Consider the following 21,391-nt stretch of genomic DNA (forward strand, 5'->3'; position numbering starts at 1 on the left):
AAACAAAAAACAAAAAAACAACAGGCCAACAAACAAAAAGCAAAACAACAAAAAAGTCCAAATAAAACTAAAATAAATGTTTTTAAATTTTATTTTATTTTTAAAATCAGAATAGCCAGGGTGGTAGCACAAATCTTTAATCCCAGCATTCAAGAGACAGATGCAGGCAGATGGCTGTGAGTTCAAAGCCAACCTGGTCTATGTAGCAAATTCCAGGCCAGCTAGGGCTGTAAGTGAGACCCTGTTCCAAAATAAAAAAGCCACAGATAAGAATACATTCTCTTTCAAACATGTTTTCCTTCGGAGATACAGATAAAAATAAAACCAAAGGGTGAAACAGTTCATCAACGTCAAGCTCAAATGCAAATATCAGGCCAAGAAGCAGCAGATAAAAGGGGTCAGCTGTTACAGACATCTTTCTTTCCCCTCCTTCCTCACATGCTATGTGAAGTCCTTTGATAGGACAAGAAGATATCTTTGTTACCACGCTCTCTATGAACCGCTGTCTTAGCGGAGACTAAAAGGTCAGGTATTCCAGGCCCCAGGGCTTGGTCATCCTGTCAAGTGATCCTTCAGGATGGGCAATGTATTGGCTCACACTAACCACCCCAGCACTCAGCAGGCCAAGGCAGGAGAATTGCCTTGAGTCTGAGATCAGTTCTTGAAGCACAGTGTTCAGCTCTGTCTCAAAACAAAACAACAAAGCAAAAACATTGTTCACCTGCCAAAGCTAAGTACTCTGCTATTCCCTGGAAGACAGGAAGCCGGGAACGGAGAGCATTAGAGTCAGAACTTCTGGAAGAGGACAATAAATTCCTTCCTATCTGGGGATTATCACAAGAGGGATCTAAAGGACCGGCTAAGAAGAGAGAAACAAGCTTAGTCTACGAATCAGCTTCAGGATTAGAAAAACAACACTGGGAGAAAAACAAGGGTCGACTTTGGTCTTAAGGTAGTGAAATGGAAGAGGGAATGCCCAGGCATTTCTTGGAAATGAGAAGAGCAGTTTTGGTGGGAAGGTGGGTGTCCTGTTAAAGGTTTTGTCTGCTCAGGAATGAAGAGTCGATGTTCTGCTAAGGATTCTGGGCAAATAAACAGCCATAAGAATCGACCAGGATTATCAGTACTTCTGCAGCCTCTGGGACACTGTCAGAGTACACATGTCACTGGGTCCCCTGGCAGATGAGGTATACAGCTAATCTTTTTTTTTTTTAAGATTTATTTATTTATTAAGCATACAATGTACTACTGGCATAGAAGGCACCAGGTCTCATTACAGATGGTTGTGAGCCACCATGTGGTTGCTGGGAATTGAACTCAGGACCTCTGGAAGAGCAGCCAGTGCTCTTACCCTCTGAGCCATTTCTCCTGCCCACTAGCTAATCTTTGAGGGGGTCTGTGGACTAATTATTTCTTAAAGGAAACAAGGGAGGTATTATTATCCCCATTTTACAGTTGAAGAGACAGAGACCCAGAAAGGTGTCGTGGGATATTTGTATACTGTGTGAAGGTGTTTTGCTGTGATTGGTGTAATGAAAAGCTGAATGGCCAATGGCTAGGCAGGAGGTATAGGTGGCATTTGTGGGGAGAGAAAGAAAGAAGAGGAGGAATCGAGGCACACAGGGAAGCCAGGAGACACGGTAAGGAAACAGGAGGTATAAGATGGCAGAGAGGTAACATCACACAATAGAATACAGATTAATATAAATGGGCTAATTAAGATATAAAAGCTAGTTAGGAGCAAGCCTAAGTTATAGGCTGAGCTTTCATAATTAATAAGAAGTCTCCATGTCATTATTTAAGAGCTGGCTGTGAGACAGAAAAAAGACCCATTACAAATGGTTCTCAACATGGGGTCCATATACAGAGCCTACTGCTCACAGTGTAGAGGCAGGAGGCGGGACTCCTTTAAGAGTCCCTCTATGCAACAGAGCACTTGTGGGAGACGAGATAGAAATGTCTGCAGCAGTGCAGACACAACAGCTCACCAGAGCTAGGATGCCTGGTGGACCTAAAGCTGGGTGGATCCAAAGAGGGCCTAGCTAGTTAAACTTTGTCTCACAAGGTCACAAAAGGCTACCGACACATATAAAGTCAGATCCATACTGAGAAAATATCTGAACAGATGTATTATGCTTAAAAATGTGCTTAGATTCTGAAGAAAGAAAAATGGATATAGACAGTCATAGAAGAAAATAAATAGCTTTAAAATAATAAAGTCTTTAAATAAAGAATAAAGAAATATAAAAAGAATAAGCCATATAAAGATGGGAAATGCCCAGGGTGTCTGGATCCTGTATGATGTTTTGTGGATTTTGCTATTAAATGATAATATACAAAAACAATAGTTATTGAGAGACATTGGATTAAGGAAACTATTAAATTAAACCAACCTATATATTTTAAGAATGTCTTAACTTCAAAATGGTAGCCAGAAAATATGTTGTATTAGGGGAGAGGTTATGTTTCCAAAGGAAACAAAAAAACTATAGTTCTTTTCAAAATTAATAAAGATCAGTTTGACTGGGGGAGACCTCCTGAAAATCCTGGCTGCAGACATAAAGGAAAACAACAACAAACGACAAGACAGGTGACGTATATGCCGACCCCTCTGCATGGGGACAGCTCTGAGACTGGATGAGACATGAAGAATCTTGTTGGCTACAGAATCCTCATGATTTATTATTATATGCCATCCTTTTATATGGCATGGATGGAGGATTGGTTAAATGGTCTAAACAAACTTATAAAGTTGACAAATGCCTTTACCTGCTCAATCATAAAACAAAAAACATCTTTAGCTGATTTATACACCCCTCACATCCATACTTACATTAATAACATAATACATATGTTACCTTTAAAATTTTGTGTGTTTTCAGAACAAAAAAAACAGACGCCAATAAAGACAAGTAACCCAGGTGATCTAGCTTCAAAATGCCTCTGCTACCATTTTCTTAAAATTCTGGGGTGGTGTACACCTTTAATCCCAGCACTCGGGAGGCAGAGGCAGGTGGATCTCTGTGAGTTCGAGGCCAGTCTGGTCTACAAGAGCTGGTTCCAGGACAGGCTCTAAAACTACAGAGAAACCTTGTCTAGAAAAACAAAATACAAACAAAAAAGCAGAACAACTTCAAAGCTGCTTGCTGATATGGTCCAGTTTCACAGACTGCTTCAGTCAAGACTTCAGAAAAGCTCTACACTTTCCCATCACACAGAGACTAAACAAAAAATGCAGCTAGCTCTCCCAGGACTTGACCATTATCTCAATTTTCTCAGAGTCCCCAAAGATGCCATTGCCTCCAGACAACAGAAAGAAGTCTAGAGAACACAATGGTAGGGTGGGTGGTTTTCAGTCATTTGGTGGGTTATGGATGTTTGCCATCCTTTAGAATGATTGGTTACAAGTTATTATTAGTCATGGTCAAGGAAAAAACTAAACAAAGGAGATTAGAATCAGGGATTTCTTTCTGAAGGAAAAAAAAGGAATAATATGGAACAGAAATGATGGGTTTAAAAGGGTAGATTGTTGAGTTTATTTTTGAACAACCACTATTCTCAAATATTTTACATTGGTATGGATTTTTGTATATTGATACAAATTTAAGGTTATTTTTGTTATTATATATGTACACATATATATTCTACTCTTGTTTAAGGTATTGTATCTATACAGATAGCTCACTTAAAATATAATGTAAAGTTTTAACTGGGCAATGGTGGTACATGCCTTAATCCCAGCACTTGGGAGACAGAGGCAAGGAGAATCTCTGTGAGTTTGAAGACAGCCTGGTCTACAAGTTCCAGAGAGAACTATTCCACAGAGAAACCCTGTCTCAAAAAAAATAATAAAAAATATATAGTCATCTATAACAATCAAACTTCTAGTTATGTTAGGTATGTTTACGAGATCAAATAGAGATAGATTTTAAATAGATAGATCATCTTCAAACTCTTCAGAGACATATAGATTAGGGTCTTTAGGATGTTTTGATAGCATAGGGTTTTTCTTGATAGTGAGACACATCTACTCCTGACAGCACCAATTTACTTCAAAAGAATGATGAGTATCAAAGAACCTCCATATGGAGTTTGCTTTTATCGTAACAAAGTTAGCCACTTGGCAAAAAAACTGCCCTCATCTTGATCACTGACAGTATGTTGTCCAAATTGGACAAACAGGACACAAAAGACGGTGAGTGCCAAACTCTGCCAAGACCATGTAGGACAGTCTTTCAAAAATTTCCTGCTTCACAAAAAATCTTTCAGATATTCTAGGTCTGTATGCTGAAGATGGATGCTCCAATGTTGCAGAGGAATCTTGAGTGACTGTTCAGGTAGTCAGCTATTTCTGTCATTGCTATAGTTTTGGAAGTTGCTTGCTTGGCACTTCCTGTTTACTCAGGTAATAGTATATCCTTCTTGGGTCTTTGATGGGGTTGAAGACAAGATAGTTACAGTTTTCCTTGTTACCAAATTCAGAAAAGAAGCTTACATAAGAGATGCAAAGTTTATAAGGTTGAGAAACATAAAAGCTTAAGTTGTTTGTCTAAAAAGGATGTTTTAAGGCCTAAAAAGATCTTTTTTAGATGATAATACAAGTTATGATATAAAATGGTTTAGGTATAAAACTTTGGACTCCCTAAGATAGGATAGATAATACATTACTTTCTATGAATTTGCCAAGTACAAATGAACTGGACATTGTGAATGTAATTCTTATCTGATACTTGTTCTTATTGTATATAGTTTTACTATGTTAGGGTTAAACCATTTCCTTTTTATTTAGACAAAAGGGGGATATGTTGTGGGATATTTGTACACTGTGTGAAGGTGCATTGCTGTTGTATTGCTGTGATTGGTGTAATGAAAAAGTTGAACAACCAATAGCTAGTCAGGAGAGATAGGTAGAATTTCCTGGGAGAGAAAGAAAGAAGAGGAGGAATCTAGGCAGGAAGGAAACCAGGAGACACAGAGAGGAAACAGGAGGTACAAGATAGAAGAGAGGTAAAGCCATGTGATAGAACACAGATTCATATAGATGGGTTAATTTAAGTTATAAGAGCTAGTTAGGAGGGCTGGGATGTAGCTCCATTTGTAGGATACTTGCCTAGTGTGGCTAAATCTCTGGGTTTGATCTCCCACATTACTTAAACTGGACATGGTGGTATACCCTGTAATCTTAGCACTCTAGAGATGTGGAGCTAGCCTGGACTATAAGGCTAACCTGAACTACATAGCGAGACCTCCCACATACACACCTAAAAATAAGTCACAATAAAATGGAGTGGAGACAGGGGAAAAAAAAGCTAGTTAGGAACAAGTCTGAGCTATAGGCAGAGCTTTCGTAATTAATAAGAAGTCTCAGTGTCATTATTTGGGAGCTGACTGGAGGCACAGAAAAGACTGTTAGAGAGGCCTCACCTCCCCGCTGACTTAGTAGTGTCTGGGTTGAAGGCTGTATCTTCTGACCCTGCTTTAAGACTTTGTGAAAATAGGATTTCCCACATACATTAGGACCATCCTTACACGCTCCACTGGGCAGTCAATGGGAGTTGGTCTTATAGAGAGGTGGAAGGCAGACTAGACTTCCTCCCGTTGGTTCAGTTCTATCATCTGTAGTGGTGACTTAAGGATGTGTGCTAAGTACCTTGATCCTCAGAACTGCTCTCTTAAAAATACTAACACCTGGTCTTCCTGAGATGATCATTCTTATTTATTCTTGTGAAAATGGAGGCTCAGAGAGAGAGAGAGAAAGTGACTCTGTCAAAGTCACACGCCTTGTAAGCAGTTCAGGCTGGTGGAGAAGCTGAGTCATTGAACGTCAGGCCCAGGGTGTCCTCCAGACTGATGCTGCTTCTCCTCTGCACAGTGTGGCCTGGGGCCTTTAGGCAGGTCAAAAGGAGGCTCCAGACAGGAGAACTAGAAAAGAGCTTTTCCAACTTGGTTTGAGTCTTTCTTGATGTAGAGGAAGGAAGTTGACTTCTGTGGGGATTTTTTTTTTCTCCCTTATTTTACTCTTAGACCCATTGTCTGAAACAGTGGTTTTCAACCTTCCTAGTGCTGTGACCCTTCAACACAGTTCCTCATGTTGGGGGATTATGGTGGTAACCCCCAACCACAAAATTGCTTTCATTGCTACTTCATAACCGTAATTTTGCTATTGTTATGAATCATAATGTAAATATCTGTGTTTTCTAACGGTCTTAGGAAACCCCTGTGAAAGGGTCATTCGACCCTCAAAGGGGTCTTGACCCACAGAACTGCTGGCCTAAAAGGTCATTCAAAAATGTGATGCATATTGGGCACGGTGGCGCACGCCTTTGACCCCAGCACTCCAGAGGCAGAGACAAGTGGATCTTTGAGTTCAAAGTCAGCCTGGTCTACAAAGTGAGTTCTAGGACAGCCAAGGATACACAGATAAATCTAAAAATCCTGTCTCAAAAAAAACAAGACAAAACAAAACCAAACCAAACCAAAGAAGAATGTGATGCACGCATGCCTGTCTGGTGGTGCCAAGGTGCCTGAGGTCAGGGTCTTAATCCCTCTTCCACCCACACTCGTTAGCACAGCAATCATTGTCAGATCTTTAGTTAAAGCTGCAGTTTAGGATGCCTGGACAATGAGGCTTAGCTTGACTTGTTCTGTCAAAGAAAAACCATGCAAGCTGTGTTCATTAAAAAAGAGGCCAAGTTGTATCAGTGGGCAAGTCTTCATAGGAAAACTGCCAGAACCGAGACTATCCACATTTGCTGTGAATAATCACTCACTCCCCCTTCCGGGTGCCAACACCCATGTGATTCCCATTATGGCATGACTCACACCAAGGCTTGTTCACACTAGACTGTCGTAGCCCTCAAAGAATTTTCTAAGAAGAGAAATTACAGACTTGTCATGTCCAGAAGACTTAGATCCAAAGACCTAGCTCATGCCAGTCTTCAAGTCCAGCCACAGCTTCCTGCAGGGCATTAGTCAGAGGCTGAGGCCAAGGCTATGACTGCAGAGAAAGCTAAAGGAAGCGTGATTTTACTTTTCCAGTGGGTGGGGAGGAGGAGAACACCAGCACTTTAGGACCTGGAGAATGGCGTGGAAGTGGGGTCAGGCTTTGATACACACACACACACACACACAGTGAGCTCTGTACACACTTTCCATCAGGACTGTACAGACAGCTTCTGTGGGAGTGGAAGCAGGCCAAGACCCTGATACATGCCCTGTTCGGTTGCATAACAAAGATTAGAAATGCGGACAGTATCCCTGCCTGCTGCTGTTCTGGATTCCTTACTACAGTGGCTGGCAGACTCGGGGTTGGAGGAGCCACCGCCCTCCCCACTCACAGGCCACAAGACTCCAGTTTTTCTAAGATTCATTTCCTTCATGTTCACACTGGGAGTAACAGTTCTCATTCTACCTGCCCCGCTGTGGGGAATCAAGGCAGCTTACATCTGTGCAAGACACTCTCTAATCCATGAAACACTAAAATAAAAATAATTACTAGTATTTGTATCAGTAGAGACAGGGTCCAGCCTGAGACGAATGCAGTAGATTGGCTTTGGCGGTTTGGCTACCAAACAGCACTGTACAGCCAAGACCATGAAGCATCCTCTGATTCAGTTGTCTGCTTGTCCAGGTATAATTTTTAGAGGCTGCAGAGGGGCGGGCAGCAGTAATTGCACCTCAAGAAGTATTTATTGATCGCCCACTCTCTACATGTTTGCCTTGAAAGGTAATTGGGAAGTACTTGTTCTTACATGGCCTTTTAATGAAATAGATGGAGCCAATCACCACCCACCAGTTACTGAAAGACAAGAATTATGGCCCTAGGGGCTACAGAGCCAAACCCCCACTGGTTCCTATCAGGGACCCACAAACTACCTCCGGCATTCTCTGCCTTCCTTGGTGGGTTTCAATCAGGGACAATTTTGCTCCTACCTCCAGGAAACAACTGGTAATGTCTGGAGTCACATTTAGTCTTCACCCTGGAGTAAGGGTACTCCTGGAACTTAGGGTATAAAGGCCAACAGTGCTGCTAAGAATCCCACAGTGACTAGAGAACCTCGCAGAACAAAGAAAGATCTGGCAACAATGTGTGTGTACAGATACTGCTGTGTATTTGCTGTGGGGCACATGCTGAAGGCAGAGGACGACCTTCAGGAGGTGGTTCTTCCCTTCCAACATGTGAGTTTGGGGATCGAACTCAGGTTGTCAGACTTGAGGGCAGGTGCCTTTACCCACTGGGGTATCTTGCCAGCCTTATCATAACTATTTTTATGAGACAGACTCTTAATGTTACCCAAGCCTTGAACTCAATTTGTGGTCAAGGATGACCTTAAGTTCCTGTCTTCACTTCCTTTTTTGTTTTTGTTTGTTTGCTTTGAGACAGGGTCTCAATATATAGCCTTGGCTGTCCTAGAACTCTCTCTGTAGACCAGGCTGGACCCAAACTCACAGAGATCCGCCCGCTCTGCCTTCTAAGCATTTGGATCAAATATGTGGGCCACCATGCTCAGCTAATTTAACTACCCAGAGCTCAGCAGTATCAAACAACTTCTCCCCAGCAGCGGAGCGTAAGTCCACGGCCTTGTGCATGCCGGGCAAGGCTCTAGCACAGCGTTTTCAATCTCCTGTTGATTTTTTTGTTTTAAGATTGACTGGCTGCTAATAGTTAGCAAACACTCTAAGCACATATGACATGCTAAATCTGTGGGAATGTGAAAGTGAGATCAACTTCTGCTCTCAAGAACAAAATGAAGCCCGGGCATGGTGGTGCATGCTTTACCACCGGCACCCAGGGGGTAGAGCCAGGTGGATCTCTGAGTCTGAGGCCAGGCCGGTTTACAATGTGAGTCCTAGAATCGCTGGGGCTACACAGGGAGAACTGAGTGAAGAGGACTAGTATGGTGGCCACATCTGTGATTCCAGTTTCAGGAAGGCAAAGGTCAGTCTCCTCCACCCCATGAGTTCCTGGCCAGCCAAGGCTACATAGCAATATCTTGTCTCAAAACAAAAAGGACTGAATGAAGACGTCCAGGTGAAAACAGAGATAAGCACATCAGGCTGAATAGAAGTTGTGCTATTTTGATTATAATGATATATTAGGAAGGATGGCTACCTAGGAAAAACCAAGGCAGAAGGATCTCAAGATCCAGGCCAGCCTTCATGGCAAAAAAGTGAACGAGACTCAAAACAAACAAAAATTCAAAAACATGGGGCTGGAGAGATGGATCCGTGGTTAAGAGCCATGTTCTTGCAGAAGACCCAGGTTCAAGTCTCAGCACCCATCTGAAGGCAACACACACATACATTTTTTTAAAAAGATCGCTTTAAGACATAAAAGGAGAAGAAAAAAGCAAAGCAAAAGAAAAGCTTCATGCAGAAAAGAGGACGATACCCACACCTCTGTGGAAGCCATTCAAATTCACAAAGGAAAACAAGGCAACTGGCTGGCTGCTAACCAGAGGGAGCCTGAGCAGAGCTGGCCCAGACTGGTGGAACCCACATTTCTGAGCTAGCGTTAGTGCATGGTGGATGTGGGCTGGGGTGAGAACTCAAGTGGTAAAAGATGAGCCCAGGGAGAGAGCAAAGCCTTTCCCTGGACACAGACCAGAGCACAGGCTTGTTTTAGCACTCTGCAAGGAACCTCCGCTAGGCCAGGCTTGGTGGCACACACGTGTAAACCCAGCAACTGGGAGGCAGAAGGAGAAGGATCTGGCGTTCAAGGCCAACTTTGGCTACTTAGTAAATTCAAGGCAGCATGGGCACAAAAAAACAAAACAAAAGATGGAAAGAAACTTCCACTTTCCAGCTAAATAAACCTGCAGCATTTTAAAATTACAACAGCAGCAACAACAAGACTGAGGCTGGAGCTCAGGTGGTAGAGTGCTTATCCAGCAAACACAAAATTTTAAGTTTGGTTTCCAGTACCACATAAGCCAGGCACCGTAGTCGCCACCTGTAATCCCAACCCTGGGGAGGCAGAGGCAGGAGGACCAGAATTACATAGTATATTTGGGGCCAGCCTGGAATACATGAGGCCCTGTTTCACAGCCCCTACCACGTAGGTACAAAAAAGGTTACAAAGATTGTATATAGGGGGTGGAAGAGATGACTTGGTGGTTAAAATGCTTGCCAGAAAACCACGAAGACCTGTGTTCAAATACCCAGAACCTATGTAAAACCACATGTCTGTACTAATCTTAGTGCAGAGATGGAAAGGGGAGACAAGAAAATCCACAGCAGTCGGAAGGACCAACCAGCCGGGTATATACAGTGGCAAGCAACAGAGAGACAGTTGAAAAGGTGAAAAGCAGGATTGACATCCAAGGTTGTCCTTGGACTTCCACATATGTATTGTGGCATGCACATGCCCCTAGTCACACTCATGAATGCACTTGTATTCACACGGAGTCACACACACACACACACACACACACACCCCATCACGCACACACATCATGCATAGAGAAGCATTTTGCTAACTCTAGACGATCTCCAAAGCCCATTCTTTCCCGCTGTATCTCTAATGTCCTCTGAACTCTACAACACACTCATCCAAATCCTGGAAATTTTTGGCTTAAACTTCCTATTTTCAGAGCCTGGGCCTAAAAACCTTTTAGAACTTTCTTTAAAATATTTTAATTTTGAGACAGGGTCTTGCCATATAGTCCAGGCTGGTTGTGGCAACCCTACTGCTCAGCCTCCCAAGTGCTAGGATGACAGGTACGAGCCTCCATGCCTGGCTCCCAAATGCCTCCTGGAAGCAGCCTGAAGTTCCCGTGTTGTTTCTTGCTAACCATACCCCACACCTGGACTGTGGAGAAGCAACTGCAGCGTCTGTGTGCTTTCCGTCCACGTGTGAGCAAGCACCTCCCCAGGCACACAGATGAGAAACGCTCGCTCCAGCTGCCGCACCAGCTTTAACAATGGACAGCTCTGCCTGAGATCTGATCCATCTTCAGGCACGCTATGAAACCGTCAGCCCAGCAGTGATGTCACCGATGCTGATGCTGAAGATATTTAAAGCAAACCAATGGGAACACCCGTGAGCATGACAAAGGATGAGGGACGAGGCGATCGATAAAGCTTTTCAACCCAAACTTCAACCAGTCTATAAATAACACAGCTCAGAATAGACTTGTGAGATTATTTTGCTTCCTAGAAATGAAATTCACCCGTGCTCAGCACAAGGCCTAATTATGCACAATCACGGTTAAAACCCTGAGCAGTCCTCATCTATGCCTAGCAGCCCTGGGCTCCAGCCTGCACACTGCCATTGCCAGGTGTCCCGGGAGACGGGCGTGGTGAAGACAGCTCTCTGTTGGCATGCTCTGGGAGGCCAATAAGATGTAGCTCAGCAGGGAATTAAAACTCAGAGAAGGGAGCCAGTGGCTACGGCTCAGTTGGAGAGTACTTGTCTAGGGTGGAGCAGGTCCTGGGTTCAAGCCCTGGAATTGGGGAGAGGGGGTGAGAAGAGAGCAGTTTCTAGCTCCCCGGGGCTCCCAAATGGTCCTTGTTTTCTGTAGATCAGAATCTTTTCCTGGAACAGCCTGCTTCTGGCTGCATGTTGAGATCTTGCCCATCATCCCACAGTAACAACAAGAAAACATGAAGAACAACAGCAGAAATTCCTGGAGGGTTTTTTTTTTTTTTTTTTTTCTTGAGTTGGGAACAGACTGCTGGCTTAGCTCTGTGCGAGGAAAGCAGCAAACCTCAGTAGCCTTACGAGAAGGTCTGGTCTGCGTGTGGCGCCACCTCCCTGAAGCAGTCATTTGATTTGCTCACAGTGTTTTTATGTCTGCTATGTCACCATTGCTGAAGTGAAACGGGCTCTTAGGTCTGCTACTTAGTGTTGTTTGTTTTGTTTTGTTTGTGGAGACAGGGTCTTACTAAATAGTCCCGAGTGCTCAGAAATTTACTATGAGGTGAACCAGGCTGGCTTTGAAGTGTAACCGCTTTCCTGCTTCTACCTCCCAAGGGCTGGAATTTCAGGCGTGGGTCATTAGTCCCGGTTTAGGTACTTTTAAAAATCTTTACTGGGTACTAAGTTTCTTCCCTAGTATTTCCTGCTAGTCCCTTATTCTGCACAGTTCTGCCCTTAGAGGGAACATATTTGCGCCAGAGAGCTGCAAGTTCAAACAAACTGCCCTTGAGCTCTCCAGTTCCTGGAGGCAGGAAGCATGCAACAGGATGCCTGGCCAGGGCCATCTTGTACTCCATGCTGGGAGCATGTCTGCATTGCTCAAGGACCCAGGTGGGCACCCATCTCTGCTATCAGCTGCCCATTTACCTACATGGAATCTTTATTTCTATCCTGGTACCAACTGTGCAAGAGTCCTTGAAGGTGCGGTAGCTCTCTTTGCACATGGTAAGCAGAACGCATTCGCGGGATGGTAGCTCCTGACTGTTGGCTATACCTTTTCCTACTCACCAAGATGTGTTTGTTTTGAAATGCTTTTGAACTGGCTTCTGTCCCAGATTCTCTTTGAGAACAATGACAGTTTTAGCATATTTCCATCCTGAATGAACCAAATCCTAATAGTCCCCTGGCTTCTTTAAAAAGGAACATAAACTGAAGAAGCGCATTTCAGACTTGCTCCCTCCAGTCAACGTTCACCAAACGGTTCTGGAATCAGACACAAATCTGTGATGTTAGAAGCTAGACTGTAAGCTCTTCTGAGGGGGCGGAGTCCATGACACCCCTCCCCCTCACACGCATTTGCTTTCTCTCTAGATCTCCCCGCTTCACTTGTGTAGTTCAGGCTGGCCTTGAATTTAGCATCCTCCTGCCTCAGCCTTTCAAGCACTGAGTCGACGGGTGTGAGCTGACACACTCGGCTCAGATACCCCTATTTTGAAAAGGCTTCCAGTGTCACCTACCCATGGTTTCTCCAGATCCCACTCCCAGGGCAGCCCCCCTCCAGGACCCTCTCCAGTACCACCTGACACGCGCCAGCTTTCCTCCCTCTCTCTGGATTGTTAGAAATGGACTCAGACCTTTCAGTTACCGGCTGTGCGGTCCTCAGCAAATTACCTCCATGACTCCGTTTTCCCATATTTAAAGTAGCTATGACCTATACTTCCACAGATTATTGACAGGATTAAATAAGATAATATCTGCAAAGACCGTACAGCACAGGAGTTGGCATTGAGTAAGAGCTCAATAAACACCATTCTGTTCTAGCTGGGTACGGTGGCATGTAACTTTAATCCCAGCCTTTAGCAGGCTGAGAAAGGAAGTTAACCCTAGGCCAACCTAGACTACAGATCCTGCCTCAAAAACAAGCAACCAAACAAACAGAAGTCAGATGTGTGCTTTGCATCCATCTGTAATCCCAGCGCTTGAGAGGCCGTAGTAGTAAGACCGCCACTAGTTTGTGGCTAGCCTGGGCTACATAGCTACAAGGACATCCTGAATTAGAGAGACCCTGCCTCAAAAAATGATTGGATGGTGGCACATGTTTCAAGTTTGGGGCGACCCTCAATCACCAAGTGGTTTCTAGCTCAGCTAGACATACGTAGTGGAACTCTGTCCCCTCCAAACAAAGAGGCTGGAGCGACGGCTTAGTGGTGATAAGAATGCACACTGCTGTTTCCTAGAACCAGAATTCTGTTCCTCGCACTCATGCTGGGTGGCTCACAACTCCAGCTCCGAGCTGTCTGATACTCTCTTCTGGCTCTGTAGGCACTGGCATTCACATGCACATGTCCACACACAGACATGCATTAGCACGTAAGTATTTATGTATGCATGTATGTATGCATTTCCACTACCACCAAACACAAACAAACAAACAAGTAAATAAACACTAGCTAGTTGTGGTGGCATATGCCTATAAGCCCAGAACTTGGGAGGCTAAGGAAGAAGCATTGTTTGAGTTAGGTCAGCTGTGTGGCAAATTTAAAGATGGTCTCAGCTGCATAGTAAGAACCTGTTGAGAGTCAGTGCTGCAGCCAGACCTAAGTCCGGTAATGTCACAGCAAATATCCCTTATGGGCACACAGTATGCTGAAAACATTACAAGTACACTTTTTTTTTAGACTCTGTGGTTGGCTTGTTTGATTTTAGGTCTAACTCCCACCTCTTCCAGTTAAGTACCTGAATACGCGACTGGTGTAAAGCTACCTAGATATTAGGTAACTCTGTAGACTCATCCCTCACATGGCTAGGAAGGACGATAGCTTACAAGGGAGTTAATGGGAACATGACCTGTGTTGGACAGCTGCCTCAGACTGAGCATCCTTGGTGTTCCTGTAACTGCAGCAGGGGCATGGCCTCCTCCACGCACCCTCAGATGCCACCCGGCATCCCTTACACTAGAACTTTCCTCTATAGGAATGCAGCAACGATGTTTTATCTATACAAATAAGGACTCCTGCTGAGATTTTCAAGGAAAACACCCATTTGATGTATAATAATAGAAACAGGGCCGGCGAGATGGCTCTGTGGGGGGATTGTCCTTGTCACCCAGCCTGATGACCTGAGTTCAATCTCCAGGACTCACAGAGTAGAATTAGAGAACTAATTTCCTGAAGTTGTTCTCAACCTGCATACATACACATGAGTAGTGTATACACACACACACACACACACACACACAATGTAATGAGAAAATAGAAAGAAGAGATAATAATGCTTAAGAGTTTGAAGCTCCAAAAATTTTCTTTATATGACCTTTGGCAAACTGCTTATTTCTCTGAACCTTCATTTCCTTATCTGTGAGAAGAGATAACGTGTGCCGGGCACATGGAGGTTACTGTGAGGGACAAACAGATAATGAGTACCTGGCATCGTGCGTGTGCGTATGGAATAATGGCTGTCAATGGGAATTTTGATATCATCAGCAAATTGCTTTTTCTGTTCCCACACCCTTCTAGGTTTAGAGGGAGTTTACATTCACAGTACATCTGCCACCCTGGGGGCGGGGGCCCCTGACCAGCGTATACCTGAAGGCAACAGCCTGACAGTGAGGACCAGGATAATGTGTGGCTCAGTGTTAGATCTCTTGCCATTAATGAACCGCTAGATCCCACCCCTAGGGCCACCACTGGCAACAACCAGAAAAACTGAAAAGTAACAACTATCCAGGTTGTTGAAATTAATCCTAGCTCAACAATTTTCCAAGCTAGGCTCCCAGCAGTCTTTTAGGTAAATGCCCATGGCTCACGGTTTTTGGTTGCTTTCTTGTTTTTTTTTTTTTTTTCTTTTCTTGAGATAGAATTTTGATGCACAGCTAGACTGTCCCTGAACCCATGACCCCTTTTCCTTAACTTCTGGAGTGTTGAGATCACTGTCAAGTGCTATCATGCCTGGTTTAGACAAATGCTTTTGGACTGGTGATTGAACCTGGGGCCTTGTGCATGAAAAACAAAGACGCACTGCTGAGACAGCCTGCAAGTGTTTCCTCCCAGCTATCTTCCTGAGTCGATTCAGTTCAAGTCATCGGAGTGACTGTTTCTTACTCTGCTGCACTGTGGATTCAGAGAGGAACAGGACTTCTCTCCTCTCCTGCCCTCTGGTCCTCACTTAGCTGTACCCAGCCCCAAACTCTCCACAATCCTTCCAAGGGCCGGGATCACAGACTAAGCCATTACTTGAAATCTCTGTCTCCCTCCCTGATGTCCTTCCTCCCAACCCACTCCTGAGTCGGCAAAACGTTCCAAGCAGATGGTCTTCAGCCAAGCAGCAAGAAAACAACTCTGTCAAAATTCCTTTATTTACAAAATCTCCGAGAATCGCCTTCACTGCCCTTCCCCACACCCTCCAAGAGGCCTTCTCTCCTCTGACACCGCCCACCCTTCACCTGCTTTACTCTAGATGCTGCATGACCCCACCACTGCTAATTGTCGCTGCTCCCTGCTTAAAGGACAAGGATCTCATCACCCTGCGCTGACCATAAACAGCTGTAGAGCATGACTCTCTATTGGTCCATCTTACATTCCATCGTAACTGCTACTCCTAGTCATCTATGATGACTGTGGATAAAGTTTGATGAGCTTATATGAAACATATTTTAACTTATTCCTTCAAAAACTAGCAGGACATGAAACAGATCCAGGGCGCATGCCGCTTTCTCACAAAGAATCTGATTCACTTAGGAAATTACTTGGCTCTTTTCTTTTCTTTCTGTTTTTTTTTTTCCAAGACAGGGTTTCTCTGTAGCTTTGGAGCCTGTCCTGGAACTAGCTCTTATAGACCAGGCTGGCCTCGAACTCACAGAGATCTGCCTGCCTTTGCCTCCCGAGTGCTGGGGTTAAAGTTGTGGGCCTCCACCACCTGGCTATTACTCACTCCTTTCTGAAAGAGATTTATTTGGGGACTGGAGAGACGATGGCTCAGAGTTTCTGAGCATTGGTTGCTTTTTCAGAGGACCTAGGTTCAATTCTCAGCACTACATGGTGACTCACAACTCTCAGTAACTCCAATCCTCTCTTATGGCCTCCATAGACACCACACATGTGTGAAATAGACACACATGCAAGCAAAGCACCTATACACACAAAATAATAAATTAAGACGATTTATTTGTATTTCATGTGGTTGGCTGCAGGCATGGATGCATATGCACTACATGCGTGCCTGGTGCCCTTGGGTGCTAGAAGAGGATGTTGGATCCTGTGGAACCAGGGTTGCAGGGGGCTGTGAGATGCCCAGTGTGGTTGCAGGGAACAAAGCCTGAGTCCTCTGTGAGAGCAGTGTATATTCTAAAACAAACAACAAGCCTGTTTTAGATTTATTTGTTTTTGTGCGCGTAAGTTTTGCCAGCTTTCATGATGCCCACGGGGGTCAGAAAGGGGTGTCAGGTGTCCTGTACCTGGAGTGACAGATGGTTGTGAGCCACCATGTGGTTGCTGAGAACTGAACTTGGGTCCTCTTGGAAGAGCAACAAGTGCTCTTAGCCACTGAGCCATCTCCCCAGTCCTTCCTGTGTCTTTTCAAATCACTTTAATTATCTTTCTTCCACCAGTGGTAATGCTGAGCACTAGATTACTGGGAATGGAAAATACAATCTCTTATGTTTGCACTTGGCCTTGAAAACAACTGAATTGTTATCGCGCACTTGGAAACCCATCCAGAAGAGGACAAAAACCACCTTCTCTTCACTTGGGGGAACGGAGAAAAGATTTTGTCCCGTGTCATCCTTAAGAAGAAAGCTCTTTGCTCAGCTTATCTTGAGTGAAGGCAAAATGATTCTAACACTCTAGAAAAACATCCTGATTTCCCTAAAATCACCTGGAGCATTTGGGCCAGATTTGTCAACCTTCTTGTCATCAGGAGGAGCTCTTTCCTCTCTCACTAAAGATAGAGCAGTAGTAATATCCACCCTGAAACGGTACTTATTATACCTGAACATGCTCATTAGAAAAAAAATACTAAAAAAAATTAGAAAAAAATTAAAACACACACACACACTCACAAACCTTATTATATAGGAAAATGTCCTCCATCTATGAAAAACCCTATATATTGGGTGATGGGTGAGCAAAGCAGAGTATGGAAGAAAAAGGTTGTGAGTGTGTGTGTGAACATCTGTGTATGAATCAGACACTTCCCAAGGGGTGGGGGGATGCTAATCCTATCAGTCAAATTGATGAAAGACGTAACAGCCTCTGGCCTATTTATAGACCTTAAATTGGTATGCGCTACACAGATTGAGTACCAGGTTGAATTCATTTTTCTTTTTAGAACAATTCAGATAAAGGAAAGTAAAAGAAACCATAACAAGAAAAGGTAATAATAAAATATAACAAGAAAAACCATGACTAATTGTTTATGGAACTGTTCTCTCACAACATTGTTTTTTTATAACTGCCAATGCTTAGGGTAATTAGGTAGCAGTCGGTTTTGAAAAGGGGTTGGAGAGGACACGGTCACTGAAGTCGGGGTGGAGAGGTGAAGAGGATTATCTAAATACTGTAGTGATTTTATGTGACTTCAAGGATGTTCTCCAGTGTCACTCTTGCTGTGGAGCCAAATGTTCCCGAGCAGTTTGTGGAACACCGTGCCATGTGCCATCCAGAGAAACTAACTCACGGGCAGCAAGACACAGTACACCTTCGAGACAGGTACACAGCACACAGAAACTCCAGGAGAGACAGCAGAGGCACCTCTGAGGCTGAGAGGACCTCTCCGTGGGACGAGGCCCTCTGCCAAAGACAGCAGCCTAAAGCCCCATCTTTAGATGGAGAAGACAATGACGAACCACGGCCCAGTGCTCAGCTCCTGGGCTTCCTTACAAAGACAAGAATGTACTGTGAAGGCATGGAGCTGTCTCTGGAAGCCTGTGCCTTGCACAAGAGCTGTTGGGAAGAGAGACCTGTATCGGTACTCTCAGAACGGCCCAGGCTCTTCTCCTGAAGAGCTTCCACGCCGGAACACACATTTCCCTCATCTATTCCTTCTCTAACCCACACTCTAGTTACTCCTAATCCCTTCCGAGAACCTCACAGGGTCTTCTGTGGGCGTTAATACACAGGTGCCTCCCACTAGGCAACCAGAGAAACCGCAAACTCCACTTAGAGAAGAACATAGTCCAATCAGCTGGTTCCCCTTCCATATTTTCCTCATCTATGAGACAGGAAGAACAGCCCTGTCGCATCTGTTGTACAAGGGCTACATCGGACGGACCAGCCTAAAGAGTCAGAGCAGTGTTATTACTTTTTTGGCTCTTTGCATTACACACCACAGAGCTTCATAACATAAGACAACAAAATACTAAATATGCTCCCAAAGCATGTGCACAGCCCGCTGTGGGTGGCTGCTAAAAGCTAGTTAAAAATCTAGTCTCAGCCTGAATTAGGCTCTCCTGGATCGGAACTGCCTAGGGACGAGCCGGAAAGAATTTGTTACACTTTAAACAAATTCCCAGGCAATGCTTGGGACGCAGGGCCCGTCTGGTTCCTGAACTCTTTTTGTTCTATTCTGAGGAAAGCACCGCTCTGCCTGGCTTGGCTGAGGCGATGTATGACAGACATCACTTTCCCACAGCGTGACTTGGCCAGCACAGGTGGGTGACAACACAGGTCTTAGACAAAGCAAAGCTGCTTTAGAAGCCATGGAGGGGTTAATGTCCCACGGAGGACCCCGGGAGAGGGGATGGGGTGGTGCTGGGGTCATAGAGGACCTGGACTCACCTACAATGATACCACAGGCGCTGACCAATCCGATCTCTTTCTTCAGGGCCACGCCGCCGCCTCCTCCGGAGCCAGCCTCCGCCTGAGTGCTGGTGTCTGAGCTGCTCCCACCCGGGTGGTTCTTCGCAGGGTTGTTTCGGTGTCGGGCCCCCTTTTCCATCTTTCTCCGTAGGGTTCGGATCTCCACCAGCTAAAAGGAGCTGTCTCTTTCTAAACGCTTCTTGTGCGTGTAAATGTATAGATACGTGGAAAAAGAGTTCCCAATTAAAACGCCCTTTTCAGAAACAGAGAGCGCTCCCACCCTCTAAAAGTGACAGCAAACGGGAGAGAGCAGCAAATATTCCCACTCTGTACTGACACGTGTCACTCCTGCTACCAGAAAGGGCCGTGTTTTTAAAAGGGAGGTGGCCAGCACTCAGGAGGCAGAGGCGGGCACTTAGGAGGCAGAGGCGGGCGGATCTCTGAGTTCGAGGCCAGCCTGGTCTACAAGAGCTAGTTCCAGGACAGGCTTCCAAGCTACAGAGAAACCCTGTCTCGAAAAACAAAAACAAAAAAACAAAAAAACACAAACACAAAAACAAAAAAAAATCCAAAACCAATCAAACAGATAAACAAAAAAGGGGAGGCGAAGAGCATATGTATTTAAATACAAAAATAGAACTGTACCAGCGACTCCAGCTGGAATTCTCCGGAAAGGGTTTATCTTCAGAAGCCCAGGATGGCTGTGCTCGGTGTACCGGGCGGCGGCTTGCCCTGTTCGGGATTCTCTGAAGCCCTCCTAATAAACAGATCGCCTTCACCTTCCCTCAGTCTCTCTTTTACAATGAGGGTAAAAGTAGTTCTCGCTAGCTGAAGGGGTGGAGGAGGAGCCGTGCTCAGGTACTTTCTTCTTGCTTGCTGGCTCTGGATCGGATTTCCACCTGCTGTGGTTGGCCCTTCTCGCCCTTCTCCGGTCTGAGCTCGGTGCTCAAGCCTCAAACAGCCCCATCGCTGGGTGCCGGCAGAGTGGCTGCTGCGTTTGCGAATGTCCTTCCTTCCCTTTCAGCGGCGGCGATATTTGCGGCCAGAGGCTCCGCCCCCACCTCCTCCGTTCTCGCCATCCTCAGCCGCATCTCCTCCCCCCTTCTATTTAAATATTAGTAACACCCCCCCCCGCAAAGATTACGGAGAAAATGGTTTAAAACATTTCTCTTTTTCCTCCTAGTGGAAGCGAGGGAGGGTCGGCCGCAGGGAGAAGTCACTGGCCAAGGCTGCATCAGATCGCACAGCATTTATGAGCTCTATAATGTCACAGTTTTGCAGGCTTTTGATGACTTCAGAAATAAACTGGCCCGTGAGGTGTGGATCATTTGAGGACAAGGTCGAGAAGGCTGTAAGGATAGCATCATCAAGCTGTTTCCTGCAATTGGGGCGGGGGTGGGGGGGGGGACTTTGGCAGTGGCAGCATGGAAGGACTTAAGACTGAAGAGTTTCTTTTAGGGACTCTCCTGAAAGGTAAATAATATCATCAAGAAGATGCAAGGTTCATCCGAAGCATGATAAGGAGGACTCTGATTTGCTCCCATAACTACTAATATTTAATCCACCTATAAATTATTTGAACTTCAGATGGGATTATGGAGCAGATTTACTGACAGTAAGAGATGAGCATCCTTTAAGTACATTGTGCCTCCACTTCCCTGAAGAATTTAAAACTGTTGCTTTACCTAAAGAACAGTGACTATTTCTAACTTTGGAAAGACAACATGAAGCAATATTACAAACAACACTGAAAAACTAAAGTTTTTTTTAATATGCATACACACAAAATTATTTGCTTTTAAAATAAGTCTCAAAAATAAAATTCCAAAGGGCATGGTGGCACACACCTTTAACCCCAGCACTTGGGATGCAGAGGCAGGTGGATCTCTCTAAGCTCAGGGCCAGCTTGAGTCTACATATTGAGTTCTAGGCCAGCCAGAGCTACACAGTGAGATTCTGTCTCAATAAGACAAACAACCTAATTCCCCAATCTGACCAGTAACTATACAAATTTGGCTTCACTTTTTGGAAAATGTTCTAAAACACTTGAGTTTTTTAGGGAGATAAAAACTAAAACCCTTTAGAACGGGGTTGGCTAAGCTATCTCAAAGAGCTTTCCCGGATGGGCAAAGTCCTCCCAGCAGCTCCTTTCCCATCTGCCCCTTGACCACCCAGCTCAGCAAGTATCGAGAGGTTTCAAAGGTTAAGATCTCAACCCCTTCTCTTTCTGTTGGTTCAA

At 44.8% G+C, this 21,391-nt stretch overlaps 1 protein-coding gene across 3 annotated transcripts in view; it reads right to left on the minus strand.

Moving 5' to 3' along the window:
- The window catches only part of Slc7a8 (solute carrier family 7 member 8), a 56,589-nt gene extending 36,401 nt beyond the window's left edge, over positions 1-20,188 (minus strand). Inside the window, exons 1-2 of one of the 3 annotated variants that reach the window (XM_048444818.3) lie at positions 19,798-20,188; positions 19,132-19,348 (exon numbers count right to left, since the gene is read on the minus strand). In XM_048444818.3, coding sequence (XP_048300775.3) covers positions 19,132-19,291 — 160 coding nt within the window. In that variant the 5' untranslated portion in view covers positions 19,292-19,348; positions 19,798-20,188. Of the gene's footprint in view, positions 1-19,131 lie in introns of all 3 variants that reach the window. The other 2 variants (XM_048444811.3, XM_085698520.2) reach the window with 2 other exon arrangements.
- Between the last annotated feature and the right edge of the window lie 1,203 nt (positions 20,189-21,391).

Source organism: Myodes glareolus, chromosome 12 (assembly GCF_982192425.1).
Source record: "Myodes glareolus chromosome 12, mMyoGla1.1, whole genome shotgun sequence".
Taxonomy (NCBI): domain Eukaryota; kingdom Metazoa; phylum Chordata; class Mammalia; order Rodentia; family Cricetidae; genus Myodes; species Myodes glareolus.